This window comes from Misgurnus anguillicaudatus, chromosome 8, assembly GCF_027580225.2.
Source record: "Misgurnus anguillicaudatus chromosome 8, ASM2758022v2, whole genome shotgun sequence".
Lineage (NCBI taxonomy): Eukaryota > Metazoa > Chordata > Actinopteri > Cypriniformes > Cobitidae > Misgurnus > Misgurnus anguillicaudatus.
The window spans coordinates 24,301,056-24,321,861 of NC_073344.2; the positions used below are offsets into that span (position 1 = coordinate 24,301,056).

Consider the following 20,806-nt stretch of genomic DNA (forward strand, 5'->3'; position numbering starts at 1 on the left):
CCCAACCAGTAACAAGGCAAACTTTCCTCTTCCTCTGAGTCACTTACATCTATGTTCTGGGTCTCATGTGTGGGTTCTGGGTCTGGAGCCCTCTTCTTTCTCTTTTGTAACTCAGCTGCATTGTTAGTCGGGTTCTGAAGAGGCTCTACAGGTAGGTCGTTGACTTGCAACAGGAGGTTTCTGTGTAGAGTGCGAATGGGTCAACCTCCTGCCTCTGGGCTTACTTTGTATACAGGGCTATCTCCGACCTGTTCTCTCACAATGTAGATAAGCTGTTCCCAGTAAGGTCTAAGCTTCCCGGGGCCCCCTCGTTCACTGAGATTGCGTACCAGGACTCTGTCCCCAGGCTGAAGAACCACACATCTGCTACGTTTTTCATAGTATGTCTTCCCTTTAGAGCTGGACTGTCGGCTATTTGCGTCTGCTATTCTGTATGCCTCCACCATTTTTCCTGCCCATTTCTCAGCATATCCTTTTGGTCCATTCGTTTCAGCTCCCTCATCTGTTATGAGGCCGAAGAGGATGTCCACTGGTAGGCGGGGATGCCTGCCATACAGCAAATAGTATGGGGAGAACCCTGTGGCCTCGTGCCTTGTACAGTTATATGCCTGGAGTACATGGGGCAAATGGTCCTTCCAACTCTCCTTCTCTTTTTCCCCCAGGGTGTGGAGCATCTGCAATAGCGTGCGGTTGAATCTTTCTGCAGGATTGCCCTGGGGGTCATACGGGGAGGTTCTGGAGTGAGCGACACCAGCTAATTGTCTGAGAGTTCTGAAGAGTTCATTCTCAAACTCCTGACCCTGGTCATGGTGTAGTTTGGCCGGGTACCCAAATCTGGGAATGAAATCATTGAAAAGCCTGTCAGCCGCCGTCTTGCCAGCCTTGTTCCTGGTGGGATAAGCTTGTGCGAATCTGGTAAAGTGGTCCACCACTACCAGGATATACTCATATCCACCTCTACAGGCTTCCAGGTGAAGGAAATCGATGCACACCAACTCAAGAGGTGAATTTGATGTAATACTTCCCATTGGTGCTCTTTCATGTGTAGCTGGCTTTTTCTGGTTAATGCAAGGGCACTTTCTTGTCACATACTCCTCTATTTCCCTTTTCATGAAAGGCCAGTAGAAACGCTCCCTCGCAAGGCTCAGAACTTTTTCTACACCAACATGGCACATGTTGTTATGCAGCTGGGTAAGTACTGTACATTTGTAGGTGGCGGGTAGGACCAGTTGTTGTCGACCTGCACTCTTCCTATAGAGAAGGTCATTCTCCATGTATAATCTGCTCCACTCCCTTAACAACCTCCTTGCGTGTGTGTCCATTTTCCCTTTTCCCAGGCCACATCTCCTTGTTGTGCCCTCTGGCTTCCTTCCCATGCAGCACATACTGCATCCTCCGACATCTCTTCCGAGCACCCAGCCATGAAGGTGTCAATGTCCAGGGGGCAGCGTGATAGGGTGTCCGCATCGATATTGGTTTTGCCTGGCCGGTATTTGATGTCAAAGTTGAAATCAGCCAGTTGCCCGACCCACCGGTGACCAACTGCGTTGAGTTTGGCAGTACTCAGAATGTACGTGAGGGGATTATTGTCCGTGAAGACTGTGAAATGTGGGGCGTAGAATAAGTAGTCACGGAACTTCTCACATATCACCCACTTCAACGCGAGGAATTCAAGCTTTCCGCTGTGTAAGTGATACTTTTGTTCAGCTGATGTTAGGGTATGTGACCCGTACCCGATCACCCTCATCTTCCCATCGTGGTTCTGATAAAGAACTGCACCAAGACCTTTTTGGGATGCATCGGTGTGGAGTGTGAAGGGACGGTTGAAATCGGGGTACGCCAGCACTGGGGCTTTGGTCAGCTGGTCCACAAGCTGTTCGAGGACCTGTTGGTGTTGCCTGTTCCACTCTACCGGAGTACGGGAGGACTGCTGACTACATTTTGTTTTTCCTCGTGGCGGTTTGGCCGGAGGGGTGCTGGGTTTTGACTGGAGCAGGTCATACAGGGGCTTAGCTATACGTGAGAAGTCCTGCACGTATGTTCGGTAGTAGCTCAGGAACCCAAGTAACTGCCTAACTTCCCCAACTGTCTGTGGCGTCTTTTCTTTCAGAGCACGCACTGCTTCAAGGTCTTTATGGTCCATTTTTACCCCTTCCACTGACACCAACCGGCCGACATATCGTACCTGTTTGCGGAAGAGCTTGCATTTCTCCGGCTTCAGCTTAACCCCGTGCTGTTGCAAGGCTTGGAGGACTCTGCGTAGCACCTGCACATGCTCCTCAAAGGATCTGGAAAAGCACAGCACATCGTCGAGGTAAGGGATGCAGCATTCATCTCTCAGCGTGTCAAGCATCCTTTCCATGCTCCTCTGAAAAGCCGCTGGAGCATTTGATAGCCCAAACGGTATGCGGACCCACTCGTAGAGCCCCCATGGGGTTATGAAGGCAGTCAGGTACCTTGACCCTTCGGCAATAAAGCCTTGATGATAGGCTTTGCCCTGGTCGAGGATCGAAAACCAGGCATATCCTCCCAGGGAGTCAGTGAGGTCCTGAATTCTGGGAAGTGGGTGACGGTCTGGCACAGTTTTGTTGTTGAGGAGCCGGTAATCGACACATAGGCGCAAGGACCCATCCTTCTTCCTTACACAGATGACAGGAGCTGAATAAGGCGACTGGGACTTCACGATCCACCCTTTAACCAACAGCTCCTGGATGTACTCCTTAACTTCCCTGTAGAGTGGTTTTGGGATGGATGCGTAGGCCCTCTGAACAGGTATGTCATCTTTAGTCCTGATCTCCATCTGTAGGGAGGGGATGCATCCTATGTCGTTGCTGTCACGGGCGAATGCGCCACATTCCTCGTAGAGCACTTCCTTCACTGCCTGTTGTTGTTCAGGGCTCAGGTGACTGATATCAACAGGAGGAAGCCAAGACTCGGGTGGAGCGGTGATGGGAGAAGCGACAACCTTAACCTCGACTGATGTCGACTTTCTTGGTGTGGGATCCGCATGATGTGACTGTGGTGCATCGGTCTCAATGACCTTGATAACATGTTGGATGGTTCCCAGTGAGGTTCTTCTTGGCAGGGTGACTTCATGTTTTGAGTGATTGGAGATGGGCACTTTAACATAGGGCCGACGGGTGTTATTGATTTCCAAGAGGCCTTCTCCTACACTCAGCTGCCCTAAGACAATGTTTTCCTCTGTTGGTTCGTATAGAACAAGGGGATTAGAGACATCAAAGTTAGGAGGTATCCTACACCATACATGAGCTGTTCTGCCAGGGGGAATGATGGTATGGTCTTGGCCCACTCTTATAGTTACTGGATCACTGTATGTCCGAGGAGGCACCTGGATGAGATTCACAATGGCCTCCACCTGTTCCTCCTCTATTCCAAAGGCGCTGCGGAGAAGGTTGACAACCGTTGCAACTGCATTGTCTGAGGGCTCCTTCCTCCTGATGATTTCCTGGAGTACATTTGCTCCTAGAATGGGCTGGGGCAGTGATAGTGGGCTGACAAGGAAAGGGGCCTGTATGGTATGATTTGGGTCTTCATTCCCTGCAAGATTGACAGTGAGCTCAACCCATCCACTGTAGGGGACAGCATGGCCAGTAACTGCATAGACGCCAAGTTCTTCCTCTAACAGTTCAGAAAGGGGTCTCAAGATATGATTGGGAATGTGAGTATCGGTCCATTGTTGGTCAATTATGCTCACCTGTGAGCCTGAATCAAATAGGACGGTAGCTGGGTACCCGCCAATCAAACATTTCAGCAGACTTTTCTTCCCAATTAGGGTATGCCTTGGAGGCGATGTTACTCTGGTTGGTAAGTACCTGTGAATTTTGCTGTTTGTTTTGCTTGGGGTGTTTTGTTATTGTTTTGTTACTTGTTACCGTCTGGGACTGAAGCTGCTCACCGGTCTCTGGGCATCCCTCCCCGAAGACCGAGCCCCGTTTCCCTGCACTCTGACACGTTGCAGACATCCCACTGCTCTGTGCCCTGCCTCTCCACACATGAAGCAATGGTTACACTCCTGTACACCCTATTCGGTGCATTTCGGACAACGGCCTGTTCTTCCTCTCACCTGGACTGTAGGTTGCCCCAGCTGTGGTTGGACAGGTCTGCCAGAGGTTGGCTGAGGAGGAGGGTAAGACATACGTGTATTTTCTGCTTGCCGCTCAATCAAAGAAGCCACCATGTGTGTAAGGGTCTCTACCTGAGAAGTGAGCTGTTGTATTGTGTGGAGATTTTCACTGTTTGATGGCATATCCCGTGACTTGTTATTGTTACAATCTCCTGTCTCAACCTTGGCGCTATGTGCTTGTGTTACCTTTTGCCGGGGTGGTTGGCCCAGTCTGCGTTGGTGTTCATTCTCATCACTTATTATTTTCATGACCTGGCGAAGGATTTCCTCATCTGTGACTTGGCTGTTTGAGATTAGAGGCCTCAATCTCTGCCGGAGATCAGCATGTCTTGTCCCCAAACCCTGATAGATAGTATGAAGGAACACCTCTGGATGGTTTTGGGATCATATGAAATGTCTGCGCTTGCCTGTCGGGACTGGAAAAGGATTTTCTGCTTCAGCCCAATCATGGGATAGAGAAACTGCTGAGGCGATTCTTGGTCTGATTGCCTGGCGCACATTAATTCCTGGAACATCTCAGTCGTTGCTTTCTCTCTGAGGTGAGACCTGAGGAAACCTTTTAGCTCAGATACTGTAATTGAGTCTTTGTTTACAAGCACATCTTTAAAAGCCCCTGGTTTGATGATCCTCAACACCCCTCTCACCACTTTTGCTTCTGCAAAGCCCTCTTTCACTCCCTCGTCGATCTGTTTGCTGATATTGTTGTAATTTAAATCAGAGTTCTGATCCCCAACCTGACCGCCATGTACTTTGAAGTCTCTACGCGGCAGGTAGGAGATGTCCTTCAGTAATACTGGTCGCTCTGTGATCATCTGTGGCGTACAGTGTAACTCTGACTCACCCCGATGGAGGTAGGTTGTGGGTGCTGGGATCTCTGTGAATTCACGTTGCCGCAGTTTCTCCCCCAGCTCTTCATACACTTGTCTTAGTTGTTCTAATGACTGTGTTGTTGTAGTGGTAGGAGTGTTAGAGTGGTGTTGTGTTTGCATAACTGTACTGTTAGGGTGAGAATAAGGTTGTGATGTAGGGTTTGGGTGTGTAGTAACTGGACTTTGACTAGGTGTAATGTGTGTGCTAGCTTCACTCAATGTACCCACTGGAAAATTAACAGAAGCATCAGCATTAATCATTTTACCTATCAAATCATTTAAAACCAACAGCTGACCCATACCCTCATCCTCAAGTTCTAGTAAGGTGTCAGATTGCATGTAGGAGACTACATACTCCATGCAGCCTTCTTCATCATCCACATTCGGCTCTTGTTCATGTCGACTGTTAGTTCCAATGTCTTTTGCAACCTGATAGATGTCGTTGCTCGAGAGTCTGAATAGTTGTTTCTTGATGCCCCATACTAGGTCTTTACGAGTTGCCGACATGGTGTGTGGTTCAGTAAATTAGTGGTGCTGTGACTTAGAAAATGGCTTGTGTGTGCGTGTCGACCTCTCGATCACAGGTAAGATCCCCAAATGCTGGTGTGCGATGACCACATAATCAGCACGTAGACCTCTGGAAAGTAACGTGCGCTGGCCTCAGGATCAGCAGTGCAGCTCCTAAGTGAGGTTGAGATCCCTTTCCTCTTTGGTCCCCCTCCTCGGACACCCACGGATTGACTCCTGGCATGCAGCAGCGTCTTGTCACCTTGGTCGCGTGGTTCTAGTATCTCTGGACCTGCTCCCCCTATGGTTGATGAGGAGAGATCCCGGACGAGCCCCCACAGTTTGTTACGAGTTTTAAATGTATGGAACTGGAGTAACAAATGATTTCAATTAATTGGGGTTCACTACTCTCAACTCTCCTGGATGACAGCCTGGAAAACAGAATGTAAAGTCAATGAGTGAAAGAGCGAACCGCCATCTTCGTCTCTAAATCTCAATATGAGAGAAGAGGGAGGCGTCCGTCACTTAGGCAGCACAGTGCAACAATACCCGCACTTTGGTTCTGCTTCATTTGGTTTCCCTCTACATTAATATTGTACTACACAATGAGAGTTGCAATTTTAATGGACGCTGCATGTTTTCACATAAACACATATATTTTAAACACAAAATTGTGTTAACACATAAACACGTATCTTTTAAACACTTACTTGTGTTATCAAATAAACATACCCTGAAGCTATTTTGGGGATTTTCGCCTGGATTTGGCCTACCCAATTTCAAAAGCTTCCCATACCCACATGCAGAGGTTTACATACAAATGTTTGGTATCATTTTACAGGAAACCCTTTGGAATTACATAAAACACTGTTGAAAGTGCTAAACATGGTTGTATGTGATGTCAGTCCTCTAATAAACACAAAAATAAATAGGCGCTTTTTGATGTTTTGTTTTCTAAAGTTTTTATTTGAAAGTGTATAACTCTGGCCCTGAGTGCCTCAGCTCCCTGCAGACAGTTTTGTTTGATTCCAGCAATTGTCAGCTTACAGAGGAAAAAATTTTTTCTCTATCATAATATATGCAAAAGTTATTTTACTCCAACTGATGGGAGGAATAATACCCTTTTTGTATACAATTTCTGCCTAAAAACATTTGAAGTGCTCCCATAACCACATACAGTGGAATAAATGCAATTTCTTTATATCATTTTAAAGAAAACCCTTTGAAGTTACATAAAAATCTGCTGTTTGTGACAAATAGTGTTATTTATGTTGTTTTTCATATGATGAAACACCAAATTTTCTTTTTTATGTTGTAAATACTGTCTTTGATAGTGTATAACTCTGGTTCTGTGTGCTCTAGCAGACTGCAGACAGTTCTGGTTGTTAACAGCAGCAGACAGTAAACACCCAAAAAAAGAATGATCTCTTTAGCATGTCGCATTCAAAAGTTATTTTCATTTTACTGAAGTGTCCGAAAATACATTTTTCATATAAATATTAATTTTTTGTTTTGGACATATAATAAATAACAAGGGATTATTCATGCACACAACCTAAGAAAATGCTGTAAATGGACTCATTTTTTAGAGTAGGACCTAATAGAAAAGATGGTGTATCATTTGTGGCTATATGTGCTATCTGAAGCAGTCCACACTCAATTTTCCCATATGTTTACAAAAGACGATTTTTTACCTTATTATTCATTCAACTATTGTTGGATATGTGTTGATAATAGAACAAAAATAACGCTGTAGCCTTATTCCTGAGAATGAGAGCTTTCATTTGATATAAGACTTGCCCATGTTTGTCATACTTGAAAAATATGAAATATGTGAATATTAAATCATATACAAAATTATGGGGGGGGGTGATAGTGTAAATTAAGTGTAAATAACTTTCTTACAGTAACAGATTTCTCAAAGTGATGCATATCTGGAGAAAGTAGAGAGGCTAAGCTTTCAAACAGTATCTCATATGTGTTACTGGGGTCCATGATGGACCATTAAAGATTAAAAGAATATTTTATTTGAGTCAAAATACGAAATTTTGTACCCGGGACTGGGTCCTCAGGGTTTAAGAGGTTAAACACCAAATTGTGTTATTACATAAAGGTGTATCACATAAGAATGACCTGTTTTTATTATTACTTCAATTTTACAAACAATCAAGGGATATGATTACAGCCATGCATATATAAGTAACAATCTACCTAAGTTTGAGAAAACAAGTAATTGGAAATTACAAAAATACAAAATAAGAGCACAAACTCAACATGAAACAAAATAAAGTTAAATACACAGAACAAGGGGGTAACAAGCACCACTTTCATTTACAGCCCACAAACGTAAGAGTTACATAGTACTCCTACTTACAAAGTCGGTTCGAGCCTCAGCTAGGGCAGGTATAATACAGTCCATACCGAAATAAAAGTGAAGTGTTATATTTTATTTGCCAATATGGTTCGTAGACATGAACTGTATAGAATATACTTTCTTTAGGTAGCGAATATGAAAATAAAATCTAAATAAAATAATAACAAAAAATCAGTAGGCCACATTACCCATCAACGTAAGTTATATACCACTTAATATTACAATACTAGGTACCCTGTAGCTATAAAATACTTTTTCCATATTATATCCCCAAACATAACATATTGTTACAAATATTTTCTGCTATTGAGCTCAGTAATAACAGCAGTTAAGGATCACATGGTCTTCTCCATGTACAAAATTTTGAGTCGAGACATCCACACCAACCACTTTGGTCTCTCAGATTGAGTATTAACCAGGACAAGTTTATAGCCAATCTTATAGTAAAATGCCACGGCTGCTCTTTGAGTTAAAGAGGTTGAAAGTATGATCTTTGTGAAGCCACGTTCCTTGCAGAAGTCTTCGGCGGTTTTAGTCAGCTGTCGACCGAGACCAGCACAGCGACAGGTGGACAACACGCTCATTCGTAAAAGCTCTCCATATCTCTTTCCGTCTCCATCATCTATGGCTTCCACAGCCGCAAAACCTAAAATCTGACGCTTACTGTCCATCTCGGCTTCAGCGACCCAGAAGCAGTTATCTGGATTGCTGAGATAGTGACCTGGAATGTCCTTCATGTCTGTACGCAGTCTCTCCCGGACATAAGAAGTGTAAAACTCATAGCAGCAGAAGTAAACCAGGCCAACCCAGGCTCCTCCAGATATTATGGCCAAAATAACAGACCCGCCGAGCAGATAAGCACCAATGCAAAAAAACAGACTTATAGTGATATGAAGAGGCTGGGTCATGGCGTGTAGGAATGTAGGGTTGATGTGTTCCTCAGTTGCATCTCTATAAATCATTTCAATGGCTTCTTGATCAGAAGGCTCATATCGACGGACCAAAATGTGCACTAGTGATAGGGATAAGAGAAAGAAGAGAGGAAAGTTATTCAAATATACAAATCAACAGAAGAGCTTTTCATCATTGTAAATAAAGGCCTAATTCATCAAAAAGTCAATTTTAAACATTATGTATTCATATTTAGTACGCAGTTAAATATGCTATATGTCATGAAGTCCGGTCTGTGTCTGCCCTGTTTTCTAGTCTGCCTTGTTCTTTTTTGTTCCTGTGTTGCTCCGCCCCCTTGTTTGTTACCATGGATAGTCATTAGCCTCTTTCACACAGTAATTCTGGTAAATTACCATGAATTTACCAGAATGAATTTACCAGTAAATACAAAAATGTGCTGTTCACACACGCAGTGGCGTTCCGTTATTTTACCAGTAAAACATCATTCACACATCAGTATCAAAATACCGGTAAATTCGTTGAGAAAGCGGAAGTACCTGTAGCACGCGGCAAGCTCAGTGTTGTATTTGTAAACAATCCACGTCGTTCATAACCACGGTCCGTATTTTGTTGTTTTCACGTCTGTGGTAAACAGTCGCGAAGTTGCTCATGACCAAACAACATTGAATGAGACGACGTCAAACCGAAAATGTGTTTTTAATAACAGTACTGTTTGCACTTTAGGCTTCACAGAGGGCGTGCTAAGGACGTCGGCAATTCGGCGGTAAGCTGTTTTAAACAACTTTGGTGAAGAAATGTGGACGTAAACTTCAGGTGTGCTCAACTTTCAAGCAGCATATGTGTGTGGAAACGTCAGTAAACACTGTGGGGGTAAACGCGTCATCTGTATTAAAACGCTATGATTGGCCCGAAGCTGTCAGCACGGTCTGACGTCGTCCGTTCTAAATGCCGGTAATCCTATAATTTTCGTTCACACACAGCGCTTACCGGTAAATTACTGGTAATCTTGCAACTTGTCTTACTGGTAAATTGGGAGCACTGATTTACCGGAAAGGTTCTGTTCACACATGACATGTTAACGGCAATTTACCAGTAAATTACCAGTAAAGACTGTATGTCTGAAAGGGACTATTGACTCACCCACTGCCTCTTGTTTGTTGTCATAGTGATTTGTTGTCTCTGCTTTGTGATTGGTTCTTGTATTGTTTAAATTCACCAAAGACATCACTTCTGCCATTCCCGCCACCATATTTGTGTACATCTTGGCAGCAAACACACCATCTAATATTTCATGTGTTTGTGATCGCAGAACAGCGCAAAATCAACAAAATGTCACATTTTTGGGATCATGCATTATTTGTCATATTCTGTATTAAATATTTCCAGAAATGAAAACTGTCTCATTAAAATAAATAAAATATACCATCTGTCATTATAGAGTAGACAACTTGGTGAAAATTTTTTGGCTTTAATTTAGTAACGCAAAAGATCAATCCCTCTTATAGCACGCTGTATCCCATTATCATAACAGCCCTGCACCACACAGTTAACAGTAAATCACATCTTCTGAGTACGCATAAAGACATTATCTCTACTATATTTCTAAAGTTTAATGGTAAGTTATAATGCATTATTTTTATGAGTATACACACGTGAACAGTCCTTGTGAAACCTGCTTGACACACAATATGTCTCATATGCAAGGATCTGGTGAAGCAATATCATAATGTATTACAATTTATTGTTTTGTAGTCTTTAAATTAAGTTGCTGGGACACAACTGAAAGTCTTCTGCCCATAAAATCTCAGCAGGAACAAACGTGCACATGCAGAGCTTTGATCTTTCAGGCTTTGACGGTCACATATGCTCATAATTAATTCAAAATGTCCATTGGCATATATAAAATGTATATAAAAAGGTTATGTGTAAAGCAGGCAGCAGTTTATCTGTAACATATCACTTAAACAGCACCCACCAATGAAACAAGAAGAAAACAATCTTATTAAATTATTGTTGTTAGAAGAAAAATTTTCTTCTTGTTTTATTGGTGGGTGGAGAAGGTGGAGAATGACGAGCCGTGGGCAAAGCTTCAACCAGTGTAAGCATTAGCGCGCACGTCTGTCCGCCAGCGTGAGAATACACAAACATTTTTTTTTTACTTTGCATGTATAGGGAAGCACTGCTGTTTGTGCTTTACTGCTTAACTCAGATGGTGTTAAGGAATGCAATGTATGCGACCTATGTGTTAGTTACTTGCAGAGGCAAGAGAGCCATACAAACAATAATACAAGGTAAACACTGCATAAAAAGACTTTCTTACTTTGTATTTTTATCTTGTTTTCAGTACAAATATAAAACAATTTTTAAATCAAGATTTTGATGATCAAAATGACCTAAGAAAAAAAATCAAATCTGAGCGAATTTGTGATTAAAACAAGAAAAAAGTCTGCTAATGGGGTTTGATATTTTTTCATAAATTTTTCTTCAATTAAGTGTTTAAAAAAAACTAAACTTATTTAAAGATTTTTTTGTCACCCTATTGGCATTTTTTTTTTGTTGCTTTTTTAAGCACAAATTTGCTGAGCCTCTAAGGGGACATGGAGAAAAAATTAAATAAAGTTTAGTTTAGCATGCGCACATGAAAATAATTTTTTTTTTTAAATTCTGCACATGAAGGTTTCACGTGAGCACAAAAAAAGTTTCACTTGAGCACATTAAACTAAACTTTTTTTGTCTAAAAACTAGACTTATTTTCTTAATTAATTTGCTCATCAAGAAAATACATCTTGATTTAAAAATTGTTAGATATTTAATGAAAATATTTAACAACAATACTAAGTAAGAAAGTCATTTTTGTAATCAGTGTAATCATCCATTCCCTTGTGTAATAATGAAAATGGCGTGCGTGTTTGTGTGTGTGTGTGTGTGTTTGTGTGTGTTTGTGTGTGTGTGGGGGGGGTTGTTAGGGTTTAGGAAGTTTATCTTATTTTCAAATTCCAGTGTTGACAGGTATGATTCTTTGTCGCAGGAATGCAACGTATAATAAATACATAAACATGATTTAAAACTGTAAAGAAAGAGGAGTAGATAAAAACGAAATAGATGAGATAGACAGACAGATAGATATTTTGCTACTCACTGTTTGTTTAATATTATTTTGTAACGCCTTTATCCTGAATCGATGCGATGCTCAAATCTGACTGAAGTTGTACATAAAATAATGAGACACACCACTGACGTCACCTTCATAAAACATACGTCCACTCCATCCCAAAGTTCACAGAAACATATAGGATCCACAGACATTGGCCGTTTCTCAATTTGGAGTAAGATTAGATCTGTTAGGGGTTGGGCTCTTGTGTATTTGCAGCATACCTGCTGGCCCTCGACCACACCCCACACACACTCTCATGTTTTTTTCTAGCAGTTTAATCGTACCTATTGTTTATAATTAACCAGCACAAATAGAAAATGTATTTAGTTAGCACTTGTAGTAAACTTTTCAAATGTACTGTGGTAGCTAAATACACTTTATATATATATATATATATATATATATATATATATATATATATATATATATATATATATTTTTTTTTTTTTTTAAATACATTTGAGCACATTTTATTTATTACTCAACACCATTTTTAGTTGGGTGTTATCCAAACCAGTTTGAATTCAAATCCAAATTTGATTTATCTTCTGACTTTAACCTATTCCCTTTGGCTGATCAATACATCATTAAAGGATGGGCTCATTTTATTAACAGGTCAGGGCTCAACTGGTTCATCAGGTTTATTAATTATCAAATAAATAATATTTTAAATTAAAAATGGTCTGTGTTAACTTTTTTACAGGTTTTCCTAGTAAATTCTACACTGTAAAAAATAGATGGATTTACAAGTCATTTTAATTTACTATTATTTATCTTGACTAGATGAGTTGTTATAACTACAGGTGAGTTGTTATAACTTATAAAATTAAGTTGACTTTTCTAAACTATATTTTATAAGTTGTGTCAACTCATTTCTGTTGACATGACTTGTAAATCTGAGTTGATTTAACAAAAAAATATAAGGCAGCAAAGTATGTTGTGAAATTGTCTGTAAATGTTGCTGTAGCTCACAGATTATACCAAGTTCTGACAATATCTTTTTTGCATAAAACATACATTTATCCAGATGTCAAATCATGATGCAATGATCATGGAATTTTTCCCACGTTTATTCCCCCTGTTCCATTAGTTCTATTGAGACACTTTGCTTTATGATCTTTTATGCAGTCAAAGCTAAATCATGTCCAAAAAGTGCACTGTAAAAAGTCATTCTGCAGGCTTGTAGATTTTATGAAATTGAATATGTAAACTTTATTTAATAAAATTAATTTCATGTAGTTTGGGTTTTTTTTGTGTTAAAATTCTTTAAAAATGACTGGAATAAAAACAACCTATTGTTTTTATGAAGGATTTAGCTATTCTTATTGTGTATCTGCGCATGTAGCGAATACTGAATAAATCCAACGTAATATTAATCAGCTGTTTTAAATCAAAAACCACTCCGGGTTGTATTGCAGGTCGTGAGCGCTGTGCAGACGGATTTAGGAAATATTTCTGTTATTGTGCCAAAATTCAAAGTTTTGAAAACATTTCAGTCGAGAATGTATGTTTTTTAAACAAGAATCTGCAGTAGGTTCATAAAGATATCGCCCATTTCCTTCGAGTTTTTTGGTGATGGGACCTCCAGATAATCAGCGGGCGCTCCGCGCGTAAATATACGGGACAACGGCGCCTCACCTCGGCCAGTGTCGCTGAAAATCTCCGCTGGCTGTGACGTCAATGTAGTGTTTAAACTGTGAATAAAATTCATTTCGGGTAAATTTAACGGGCAATCTTTAGTCTTATAAGTCTATAAGCAGGGTTTCTTTGTATAATTTGTTTGTAATTTGTAAATATTAATTACAATAAGGATTAATATGAACTGGGATTGGACGTAGCTTCAGCTTTAGGACCCAGGAGGTCGCATCTCTAGGATGCATTCGTCGATTCGCATGCTGCGATTGGTGGTCCAGATGCAACTCATTTTGAGTGACAGAAAACGTCTCGGTTACTATCGTAACCTCGGTTCCCTGAGAGACGGGAACAAGACATTGCGTCCGCTGACGCTATGGGTTAACTCCTCCCACTTCACCAAAACTGAAATCTTATTGAACAACGCCATTGCAGGGCACTGGCCAATCGTCGCTGACCGCGGGAAGCGGGAGCCTATAAAAGGCGGTGTAAGAGCGACGAACATCAGAATACTCGACTGAACGAATATGGCTGGCAAGCCGCGAGCTCGGCGCGTAACGCAATGTCTTGTTCCCGTCTCTCAGGGAACTGAGGTTACGATAGTAACCGAGACGTTCCCTATCGAGAGCGGTCTCTCGACATTGCGTCCGCTGACGCTATGGGAACATTGTACAACCACGCCGAGCGAGGGGTGAAGCCAGCCCTGCAACGCAATGTTGTCTAGAACACAACCAATAAAAACCCTGACATGCGGCGCCCGTAACATAGGGGGCGTGTCCGGCCAATAGGATGTAGATATTCCTGAGGTATGAAATTTGCATATCCAAACCTAAGAAACGTGAATACTCATCACTGCGCCGCTACGGGGCAAATAGACAAGTAATTTGAGTGAATACACGTAGTAATAGTAGCACGCACGGCTTTGCCGGGCAACATAGAGCAAAATTGATAGAGGTAATTGGGGTTCTGTCTCAACACGGAGTTAACAGCCGCAGCGGTGACACCGTTAAACCCACAACGTCTTTAGTAGAGACGACCTGATGGAGCGCAGCGTTCTAAGAGAGTAACACAAGCACACACACATACAGATAGCTGCTTTAGAAGCCAAGACGACCTGAGAGAACCCAGGGCGCTATAAATTAGAGGCATAAGAATGTTCAGTAGGAGGGGCGCATGCTCGTGCAGCGACCAGCAGCGAGGCACGTCTTGTTTGTTTTTTGTTTTATGTTTTATGTTTTGTTTGCTTGCTTGTAGCTTTGTTTAATTCCCTGCACAAATAGAAACGGTCTGAGTGAGTGAAAAGAAATTCATTTGACTTTTTTCCTACGCTGTTTTGTTGGGAAACAAATAGCGATGGAGTGGATCGTTTTGATTGTATGGTGGACGGTGCTCCACTTCGGGGAAACTCTGAATGAGCCACCTAATCCAACGCATATTCGATACAGCAGAGACTTTCTATTAAAATGGAGCAACTTTCAGGTCAATAATCCTCCCCTCGATTTGATCTTCCCTGATCTAAACTGTTTCCCTGATCAATCGAGAGGAAAAAGGAAAGGGGAATTTACTGGTGCGCTTCCACTCAAAAACAGGAAGCGGGGAAAGCGAGGTGGCGTACTTCAAAGACTGAGAAAACAATCTTTCTCCCGGATCCCCCTACCTTCTATGATTCTATCAAATGCCCAGTCACTTCGTAATAAAACTGATGAGCTGCAAGCCCATGTAGGCTTCCAGCATGAATTCAGAGATGCGTGTTTACTGGCGATTACAGAGACATGGCTTTCGGAAAGTGATTTGGACTCGGAACTGGTCATTGATGGCTTCGGCGCGCCTATACGCCTGGACAGAGATGCCGATGTTACAGGTATGTCGCGAGGTGGGGGGGTTTGCTTATATGTGAACCAAAGATACTGTAAAAATGTTCTCATTAGAGAAAGTTTGTGCACCACAGATGTTGAACTACTATCAGTTTCTTTGCGCCCCCCATACTTGCCTCGGGAGTTTCCACAAATATTTGTTATAGTGGTATATATTCATCCAAGAGCAAATGCGGATAAAGCCGCGGAGTCGATTTTGAAAGTTACTCAAAAATTGCAAGCAATATCGCCCGAAGCACCTGTCTTCGTCCTGGGTGATTTTAATCATTGCTCACTGAAGACGTGCCTGAGAAACTTTTATCAATATGTTACGTGTCCGACTAGAAAAAATAAGACATTGGACCTTTGTTATGGTTCTATTAAAGGTGCCTATAAAGCTCTTCCTCTTCCCCCGCTGGGCGGGGCTGACCACAACTGTGTCCATCTCATCCCGTCGTATCGCACGGCTCTGAGGAGGGGTAAAACTCTCACTAAACGTGTTAAGATTTGGACTGAGGAAGCTATCTTGAGCCTTCAAGGCTGTTTTGACTGTACTGACTGGGGCATGTTTAAGGATTCCTGTTCCAACATAGATGATCTTACAGATGTTGTCAGTTGTTATGCTTCCTATTGTGCTGATAATGTAATCCCTGATAAAATTGTAAAGGTATATCCCAACAATAAGCCATGGGTAAGAAAATCACTTAAGCTGCTATTAAATAAAAAGAGGCAGGCATTTAGGGAAGGCAACTTATTAGAATTGAACAAGTTGAAAAGGGAAATAAGAAGTGAAATAAAGAGAGCAAAGCAGGATTATAAGGAAAAAATTGAGAGAGATTTTAGTGGAAGAAATCTACGTTCAGCCTGGGATGGTATGAAAACCGTTATTGGGACCAGGTCAGAAAAGAATGTTAAGGTCATGTTGGAAGGTTTTAGTTGTGACAGTCTGGCATCTGAATTAAACACGTTTTATTTGAGGTTTGACACCTCTAATTTTACAAATGTCATTTTAGAACAGAAATCTTATTTATCTGGAAATGGTTTTGTCCCCTTTTTTGATGAACTAGCGGTGGTTAACATGTTTAAACACTCGAGAATTGGAAAAAGTTCTGGGCCTGACAATATAAGTAGTCGTCTGCTCATTTCTTGTGCTGATCAATTAGGCCCCATTTTTCATTATATTTTCCAGTTATCTTTAAAGCAACAGAAAGTACCTAATATATGGAAACAGTCAACTGTTATTCCAGTGGCTAAACATAATCATCCAAAAGTTTTAAATGACTTTAGGCCGGTGGCTCTAACTTCATTAGTTATGAAGTGTTTTGAAAAACTGGTTAAAAAAGTAGTTCTCACACAAACAGAGCAGCTCATGGATCCCCTACAGTTTGCTTATAGGGCTAAGCGCGGGGTAGATGATGCCACTACTACTCTGCTAAATATGTTATTTAAACACCTTGAAGGTAGTAAAACACATGCAAGGATTTTATTTATGGATTTTACATCTGCTTTTAATACAATCCAACCACATATTTTAGTTGATAAGCTTTTAAAGAATTTTAACCTTGATTTTAATATTGTGGGATGGATTCTTGACTTTTTAACAAATAGGACTCAGAGAGTAAGGGTGAATGGTTGTTTGTCAGAGGTGATGTCATCATCCACGGGGTCTCCTCAGGCGTGTGTCCTCTCACCACTACTTTACATCCTTTATTCTGATGATTGCCGTAGCCAGCATGAAAACAGACACATTTTAAAATTTGCAGATGACTCTGCTATTGTCAGTCTCCTCTCCTCTGAGGAGAGTGATCATGGTCCAGTTTTGGATGACTTTGTGCTTTGGTGTGATAGGGCATTCCTTAAATTAAATGTAGAGAAGACAAAGGAAATGCTGATTGATTTTAGGCGCAAGCCAATAATTCCACAGAACACTATCATAAACGGGCAGAGGGTGGAATTTGTAGAAACATACAAGTATCTGGGCAGTTTGATTGATAACAAATTAAATTTTAATTCCAACACTGAAATGATCTGCAAAAAAGGCCAGCAAAGACTGTTTTGCCTTCGAAAACTGTCAAAATTCCGCATCGATAAGACCTTGATGACCCTTTTTTATAAATCATACATTGAGTCTGTACTAATGTCACCACTAGGGGCTGGCTGTGTTTGACTAAGCCACGCCCCTTTTGAACTCCCACCTCGAGGAGGTCCCCAAAGCCGACCCAATGACCAGACAAACACGGAAACAGGTAAGTAAAATTTAAAACAAGCTTTATTGAATTTAAATACTTAAAAGGACTGGGAAAATTGGGGAAGGGAAATTTAAAACTAATGGCTTCTTCCCCTCCCTCCAGGGAGACTGCAGCCACGGGTAAACAGGGACAGAACAACAGGGGTGCCAACCACCGTCAACGGGGAAAGAGGGAAACGTCAGGCTCCCGCCTGGACCCTGCTAGCCGTGGCGCCCTCCTTCTCTCCTGGAGGCAGACAATTTTTGGTGTGACTGGTAGAGGTCTTTCCCACTGTCCGTGCCCAATGGTTCACTCTCGCCTTCTTCTCTCTCCACAGGCGGCCACTAGGACAACAAAGACACTGTTACTGGACTTTGAATGTTTCTCACCGGCTCCCTGCTTACAGCTTTCTGGGTAAGTATCACGTTCACCGTCGGTTCCTCAATGATTCACTCTCGTTTTCCTCTCTCTCTCCACAGGTGATCGCTAGGACACAGAAACACTGTTACTGAACTTTGTATGTTTCTCACCGGCTCCGCTGCTTACAGCTTGCTGGGTAAGTATCACGTTCACAGTCGGCTCTTTACTGATCCACTCTCGTTTTCCTCTCTCTCTCCACAGGTGATCGCTAGGACACAGAAACACTGTTACTGAACTTGGAATGTTTCTCACCGGCTCCGCTGCTTACAGCTTTCTGGGTAAGTATCACGTTCACAGTCGGCTCTTTGCTGATTCACTCTCGTTTTCCTCTCTCTCTCTCCACAGGTGATCGCTAGGACACAGAAACACTGTTACTGGGCTTTGAATGTTTCTCACCGGCTCCGCTGCTTACAGCTTTCTGGGTAAATATCACGTTCTCAGTCGGCTCTTTGCTAATTCACTCTCGTTTTCCTCTCTCTCTCCACAGGTGATCGCTAGGACACAGAAACACTGTTACTGGACTTTGAATGTTTCTCACCGGCTCCGCTGCTTACAGCTTTCTGGGTAAGTATCACGTTCACAGGCGGTTCTTCAATGATTCACTCTCGTTTTCCTCTTTCTCTCCGCAGGTGATCGCTAGGGCACAGAAACACTGTTACTGAACTTTGAATGTTTCTCACCGGCTCCGCTGCTTACAGCTTCCTGGGTAAGTATCACGTTCACAGTTGGCTCTTTACTGATTCACTCTCGTTCTCCTCTCTCTCTCTCCACAGGTGATCGCTAGGACACAGAAACACTGTTACTGGACTTTGAATGTTTCTCACCGGCTCCGCTGCTTACAGCTTTCTGGGTAAGTATCGCGTTCACAGTCGGTTCTTCTGTAGGTCAGCAGGGGGGCGAAGGTCACACACCACCTCGCCGGGTCGAGCGCTGCCCTATCCCCACTGTCCGTAGGCCGATCGAATCCCGGATAGGGGCGCCCTTTCGTAGAGACCACGGGGGCGGCGGACCCTTTCGCCTCCGACTCTGCGACAATACAAACACAGATAAGCTTACGCCACAAATGCTTCTAATATTTTACTCACAGTCCTTCACAGCTCTGGGTCTGCGTCTCTTCGTACTCTTAAACAGCCCACAGCGTATGATGGCAATGAGGTCTGAGGTCGTTGGCCCCTCCGTCCTCCTTCCAGGGAAGAGAATGGATGGTGCGGGGCTTCTGACAAGACACACAGCAACCCACAGCAAATACACAGCACCACTCTAACGTGAAAAAGCTTATGATTTGTAAAGTCTCACTCACCACACTGTAAGTGCAACACCACAAGGGAAACGCCCGGTATCCTCCACTGTGCTTGGGGCTAACGTAGAGGCGATGGCAAAACGACCAGACCAAAGTCGCGTTGCTGTGGCTGTATGGAATGTATGCTTCTAGCGGCTCGCCCACCACGCTACTTATAGGGGTAGGGCCGCCTTCCTAATCCTAGAAGACTCCAACGATCACACAATGTAAGTGTCTGCCAGTTATGCTACACCACGGACATACTCACAGCGGATAGCCTTTGTTTACGTTGTGTAACGAGGTCAAATCCCTTCTCGCTTTAATCCTTCCAAAATACTAGTTGGACCAGGGTTCCTTTTCTACCCGTAGGGTTATTCCTCAAATCCAGCCGGTCCACCGTAACTGCAACAAGAGAGGAGGGAAGAGAGAGAAATATAGCCAGTCACCACGTCTAACAATGAGCACAGCTCCGTTCCTCAGCACACACTCAACTGCCAATTGTCATCTAACTGCGCTTTTTATACTTCTCTTTACACTCCCGTTATCCAATTACCCGGCGATCTCTTTAACTAGGCACAGCTGTGCCCAATCGGCTGATTACAGCCTTCGCGGAGCCGCCGGATGTCCGGTGTTTCTATTTTTCCGGTCGGGGCGGAAACATCCGGGCGGAACCAAACTTCCTCAACTTTTGGTTCCGCCCTGAAAAGTCGTCACCCCGTGACATCCTCCCCCGCCAATACATTCCAGTCCCTGGAATGCCTTTGAGTAGTCCACTCACCATAGCGGGAAGGGGGCCGGCCGCGGTTCTCCCGTTGGGAGCGCCTTACAGGGGAGTCAGGTTCGGCGGGCTCGGGCACAACCTCAGGTTGTCTTTGGGCGGCCAGGGGTTCGGCTGGCTCTGGTGCTGGTCCTGGCTGCCTCTGGGCGGCCGGGGGTTCAACTGGCTCAGGTGCTAGTTCTGGCTCTCCTGGGGCGGCCGGGGGTGGTGCCACCACAGGTAAGCCTGGTACCACAGCCCATCCTTCCATCCAGGGGGCCGTCGGTGCCGGCTCCGCAACTACCTCCTCCGTGACCTCGGGATAATTTGGACAAGGGCGAATCATGTTTCGGTGTACCACCCGTTCCGGACCGGCCTTTCCTTCCGGCCGGATGGTATACACCGGCTGGCCCGGTCTCTGCTGCCTGCAGACTACGTACGGGGTGGCCTCCCAACGGTCGCTCAACTTTCCTTTGCCTTGCCGCCGGTTGTCTCGTACCAGGACTCTCTCTCCTGGTAACAAGGGGGCTTCCCGGGCCGTCCGGTCGTACCACCGCTTGTTCTTTTCTCCTGTGGCCCGTATTTTCTGGGATACCTGCTCGTAGGCAAAGTGCAGCCGTTGGTGGTGGCGCCCTACCCATTCCGTCACGCGTCCTTCCTCCTGGCCCGCGGCCGCT

At 43.3% G+C, this 20,806-nt stretch overlaps 1 protein-coding gene across 1 annotated transcript; it reads right to left on the minus strand.

The window, feature by feature from the left end:
* Positions 1-7,812: 7,812 nt before the first annotated feature.
* LOC141349159 (probable N-acetyltransferase camello) lies at positions 7,813-12,108 on the minus strand. The gene is made up of 2 exons (XM_073870974.1): positions 11,946-12,108; positions 7,813-8,906 (listed from the first exon to the last, which is right to left on the minus strand). Coding segments are annotated over exons 1-2 (678 nt in total). The 5' UTR covers positions 11,947-12,108; the 3' UTR covers positions 7,813-8,229.
* Between the last annotated feature and the right edge of the window lie 8,698 nt (positions 12,109-20,806).